Below are 6,000 nucleotides of genomic sequence, written 5' to 3'. Positions count from 1 at the left end.
ACAATCCATTTTCTCTCACAGATTACCTTTACATTTACCTTTAAAAAAAGAGTTGAATATTGATGTCTCATAAGACACATCTAAAATGTTCTTTGTGGTCAAAACCCTCATATAGTTAGAAACTGAGGTTTTATTGCATCATAGATTCATTCCTAAGAAAGATGAAGCTCAGGTCTGTGTAGCCGATGTGTGTTTTCCCTGTATACTAGATGACAGTGCTTTAATTTGCTTAATATGCACCTGCTATAAATACTTGTTTACAAGGAAAAGTTGGAATCATAAAGGTTATTTTGTCCTGGAAAGTGGATATGCAGAGTTTTGCACAAGTACTGGCTTGATATTAAGTGGCACTTGAAAGATGTAATACTTCCTTCTAGCATCTTTTTGCAATGGCTACCACATACTACTAGTTCTACTAGTACATATATTACTAGTTCTGCCATTAAAAAAATACCTACATAGCCTCTATTAAAAAAATACCTACATAGCCTCTATTGCAGCAACAAGAAATTAACCTGTTTCCTATTTTTGTTTAGCACTAAAAATGTTGTCAGAATTCTTGACATACTGCAGAACAGCTTCATCATGCATTTTGTTTTCACCATATTAAGTATTAAAATGTGTAGAAGATATTACCTGCCTTTCTTATAAATATGCCGAGGTTATGCATGCTCCTAGTCATGCTCCCACCCTGTCTGCCCTTTTGTTCTGAGGTAGGTCATTTGTCATCCTTGCTCCCTTCTGGTAGGAGAAAATTACTCATTTATGTAATTCTCTGAAAAAATGTAGTCACCTGAAATCCCTAGATCTCTCTCATAATGCATTGGTTAGTTTGGAGGTAAGGTCTTTGGTTGGTTGGGTTTAACAACTAGGGTAAGAAAGATATAACAAATACATACTGAGTCAAGGGAGACAAGGTCAAGAAAGTGTCAGCTGTCCAGAGTAACATTGCAATTTGTGAAATGAAGGAGTTTCAGTGCCTAATTCCAGTTCCAACATATCACTGAAGTTCTTAATAAGGTGCTGATTCCTAAGATATGTATCCTAAGAGATGGATAAGAAATGGTGGGTTTCATGCTGAGGTGGTAACTTTACTTCTGCACTTGATCATCAGCATCTAAAACATATTTTCCTGTAGCTATTCAGAGTATGCTCTAGAAAGTATGTATGCATGGATTCAGTTTATTTCAAAATGAGCACCCATAAACAAATAAATCTTTGGCAGTAGTCTGAGTGAAGTGGATGTAGAACTTGGATAAATATTTCAACCTTCTTGCCTTTCACAAAGATTATGTTGCACCAGTAGGTGCATGTTGGAGTGACAACAAGTGGAGGAACTTCTCTTTAATAGCAACTATGATTTCACAAAAACTCAAAAATAGCAAATCACAGAACTCTCAGCAGCATCATGGGGACCCCAGGTGCTTCACATGGGGATACTGAGTAGTTGTTTCTGGTTTAGAATTATCTGAGTTACTTAAGCCTTTTTACTGAAAAATGGCATCAGTATATTATTACTTTTGAAGTTTCTCTGACTCAAGTGAGATAGCAACTGTCTATGTGTGAACTGAAGTTGAGTAGTAGTGTTGCTGAAATAAATATATCTGCTGCTTCCCTATCAAAAACACTAAGATGGACATTTGCATGGCTGAGTGCTGAAAGAACTCTAAAATAAATATATATTTGCATTATAATACCAAAAAATACCCCAAGTGGTTATCTTTCAGCTGGATCAGCTTTCCAGTTTGGTTTACTGTAGTGATGTAACACCTGACATTAAAGAGATATAATGTAGAAAGTGGTGTGAGAACTTAAACAAGTGACTGGAAGTGTCAAGGGAGAAATAGCAAGCACTTAGGTTTCACATGCTGCTTCAAAAGCTGATTCCCATGTATTACCCTGAGATTTCTTTTGTAATTAAAATGAAATTTGCTAATTTTAGTTCTACTTTTTATAGCTTTCTGTAATGTAAATACAAAAATAAAATTGCTTTTTTTTTCCCATGTTTTTAACAATCGGGTTGTTTTCAAGAAAAATGGGAATAAAATGAATGGCTTGCTGCTGCAGCAAGGGATAGCTTTTGTTCCTGCATCTTCCTTCTTTGTTCCCTTCCCATAGCAGAGGTCCTCCCTCCCTCAACCATGGCTCCTGACCACCTAGTCCTGCACATTCCTTTTCCATGTCTCTGGCACTCATCAGACAATTCTGTGAGTCAGTTCAGTTCATTAATCTAGCAGAGAAGAGAGTCTTCTTTTTCCTGATAGACATGTTCTCTGGCAAGTTGACATACTGCATGAGCTTGCAGAGGAATCCAGAGAAGACAAGAGTTTGTGCAAGGTAAAAAATATGTGCATTGACAACTTCTGACTGGAAGCATGGAATGAAAAAAAATAGGGGAAAAGGATTGTTGTCTTCCTCTCTTTTAGGGTCTTCGAGCTTTTAGATAAAGTCCTCTTGATATGCCACAGTCTCAGGCTTATGAATGCCAATATTAAAAGAGAATAGAATTTGTAATTCTCTTCTGAGTACATGCTCATCTAAAGAAAAATGCTTTTGGTTTAGACTGCTCTGACTTCTGTAAAACATCAGACTCCATTAATTCTATCAGTCGGGACTTTATTTTGTCAGTACAAAATTAGTTCAGACTAAAGTGGTTTTGAAGTAGGGTTCAAAGTAAAACTCAGGGAATACAAAGCAGTACTATATTCTGCACTTAAGCTTTTACATTGCTGTCCTATGAGGATATGACTTGATTAAATTCAGAGGTATGCACGCACCCCATTTACAAATTGACTGCATACACAAACATTTTGAGAAGATAATTTTATTTCCTTCTTGTTTGCATGTGTTCCTTTGAAATGTCTTGTGCTCACAGTAGCATCAGGGAAGAAAACTAGATTGTGTCTCCTGGGAAGCTGTGCTGTTTTTAATCGCCTCTGGAGCTGCAAAACAAATTGCTGGTATTACTGCTCTGTAAACTTCAATCTGTCATCCATATTGTAGTTTATTGCTTTATCACTGATATCAAAGGCCACAGTGAATACATCTACTTTATTAATAGTTACTAGTATAACTTATACTACTGACTAAACACTATAGTAAGATGCATATTTTGAGAGGATGTTAACTGTGAGACCTTCCTGTGTTTTCTGTGACTTTTCTAGTTATTTCTGTACTATTTTTTTGCAAGTGAAAGTTCAATTTTTCCCTGCTACCAAATTTCAAAGTAGACAGTTTGCATGCTTACCTTTCTATAAATATCGCATTGTTTCAGGTGTAAGTCTAAGTTAAAGAATAGTTATCATGGGCAAACAAAGTATTCAGAAGCTTTCTTAATTACATATGAAGTCCCAGTGCTACTGAAGTTAGTCATCAATTTTGGCTACAGATTCTATTGCCAAAAATGTTCATTGTAAAATACTAACCTAAATTTCCTACATGTTTTGCTGTTGCATGTTGTTGTCCTATATTTGTCATGCTTCTCTTATATTCCTAGATAATCTAAAAGTTTGTTCCTATTGCTTCCTTTATAGCTCTAGCATGTGCTGTCAATGGGAAAATAATTTCAGCAACTCATGTAATATAAGATTTTATCAAAATGACCATCAAGAAGTAACCTTTTCCTGACATACAAGTTTAAAAAATTAAAATTTCCTTCCTCTGGAGAATGGTTAGAATAACAAGACTTGTCAAGGTTTTGTGTATAGTTGCTATGTTATCATCGATTTCATGTCCTACAATGCTATCATGAGTGCACATATTTTTTTTTGTTAACATTTATTTCCTACCTCAGTATTGACTCATTATGTTATTGAATTAAAAGATAGTTTAAGATTTTGTCGTGTTGCTCTAACTTCCTGACTTAAACACTTGTAAAGAACCTAAATTAATCAATTCCTTTTGCAGATGATTGTCCAGTGAGTGACTGTGAATGAAATGCATCTTTGGTGCATTTTAGTACAGATCATGCATTAAAATTAAGTCTTCCTCAGCAACAGAATTGACCGGATGAAATTAAAAGGTACAAATGCATTAACTGAAACAGTGATATTACAACGCTGTCACAGAACTTTGAGCTTCATTCAAAAGCGAATAGTTAGGTGAGTTCAGGAAAAAATTGTAGTCAAACTCTTAAAAATCTACAAGACTTCACTCACCATTTGAATTTTTCTCAAGTTTTTGGAAGATACACGTAACTATAGTACTGCAGCCTCGCAGTGTGGTGAACTGATTATATACAGCTTCATGCTTCAGTGGCTAGAATGTTTCCAGTACATCACGTCTCATTTAAAAATAGCTGTCTTGTAGCATGCTCAGCAGCACAGATATGTCAGAGACATCTAATAAGTCTTGTCACTTCTTGTGCATTAATTTAATTTTGGTGGTGGCTTTTCAGCTGGCATCACATGTTGCCAGTTAGTCTCTTGATGTTTATATATAATTTGTGGACTCATTAGGACATTAATTTTCAACACTATCAGCCTATGTTCCTACTAGCTTTTTTCTAAACTTGGAAGGGGTTTGCAAACATTTTAGGAACTGAGTATCACGAGTTAGGATAGGGGAGAAAGGATTTCTGATGTATTCAGAATGGGTTTGCTATTCTGAGACAATCTGGTTTGAGTGGTGTTTGGATTTCCATTGTGCCGTTTTTTTGTGCTTATGCAGCTGCATACTGTGCCTTTAAGCATCCCTCTGGCAATAAAAACCAAGTTCATATTATGCATATTAGTTTTGCTACTGTCATTTTGTTATGTCAAGATACAGGATTACAATATAGTCATTACAACTACAGTAATTTTAGTATTTTGTTTTTACATATTTCTCTGCATTTTTTTATAACTTCATCTTTTTTTTATATACATGCTCACATAAACACAGCATAATATATTTGTTAGCTTGCCCAGTGTTTTCCATTTTAGCAGTGGTCTGTTGTCTCCTTCTTACCTAGCAGATTGTTGTATCTTTCTGAGCTGTTCTCACTCAGGTGGACTATCCTGCCACTAACTGGTCTAAATTAGCAGACTTATTTTAGCCACCTGATTTTAATTGTGGAGATGGTTACCTTAGCAGGTTTTTAGTCCCACACTTTTCAAGCTCTCTCACAGTGATTTACTGCTATGTAAAATAAAAACTCTGCATCTTTCTACCAGACCTATCACTGCCTGAAATACTTTCATCAGACTCCTTTCTGTAAAGCTATGGGGAGCATATAGAAAGTTAAGCAACGTAAGCCTTCCAACAAGATGTTGTGCTATCTAGTTTCTATCCAGCTGAAATGACTCTTCAGCATATATCATATGTAGAACTTGCTCATGTGCAGAATCCATAGACTCTAGTATCTCTATTCTTGCTCCTCTTAAGAATTTGTTTTTCTGGACATGCAGCCAGGAAATTGTAGAACAAGAAAAAAACCACTGTCATTTACTGAATTTACATAAATTCCTCAGCATGTTAAAACTTAGGCGTCTAAAGCAGACCCATCAGCTTATGTTTAGGGCTTTCACCTTCAGTTATCTTAAAGATATCTTGAAAGAGATGAGTCAGTGGAGCAAGTTATTCTGAATAAATGTATTCTGCGTAAATTTATGTTACTTTTCCTATTTCCATCCCAAAGCAACAAGATAATTGCTAGATTACAAGGAGTTTGGTATTTACAAAAGTATAGCAAAGAACAAACTGCACTTGGCTTGCTGCTAGAAAGGAACCTTACCAATCTTGAGGAGTTGGCAGATATCACTGAGTTCAGCAAAGACAAATGCAAAGTCCAGTACCTTGGGTAGAATAAACCCCTAGAGGAGGCACAGGATCTGACTAGTTAGGTACCAGCTCTGCAGAAAATTTTGGCTTTTCCTGGATAATGAGAGGAACATGACTGCAATACATGTTGGGCTTCATTAACAAGAGCAAATTGAGAGAAGAAATTATATCCCTTTTACTCAACACTTAGGAGGCAGCACTGTGTTCCACTTCAGATTCCCCAGTAAAAGGGAGGTCATA

General features: G+C 35.9%; 1 protein-coding gene across 2 annotated transcripts in view; it reads right to left on the bottom strand.

Annotated features, from left to right (window-relative positions):
* Positions 1 to 2,808: 2,808 nt before the first annotated feature.
* Positions 2,809 to 6,000, bottom strand: part of TPPP (tubulin polymerization promoting protein) — a 73,372-nt gene continuing 70,180 nt past the window's right edge. For both annotated transcript variants that reach the window (XM_032674381.1, XM_032712997.1), the window contains exon 5: positions 2,809 to 2,942. In XM_032674381.1, the coding sequence (XP_032530272.1) occupies positions 2,927 to 2,942 (16 nt within the window). In that variant the 3' untranslated portion in view covers positions 2,809 to 2,926. The remainder of the gene's footprint in view (positions 2,943 to 6,000) is intronic.

Source organism: Chiroxiphia lanceolata, chromosome 1, assembly GCF_009829145.1.
Source record: "Chiroxiphia lanceolata isolate bChiLan1 chromosome 1, bChiLan1.pri, whole genome shotgun sequence".
Lineage (NCBI taxonomy): Eukaryota > Metazoa > Chordata > Aves > Passeriformes > Pipridae > Chiroxiphia > Chiroxiphia lanceolata.
Note: the sequence above shows the minus strand (reverse complement) of the source record. Positions and strands in the feature narration are given on the sequence as shown.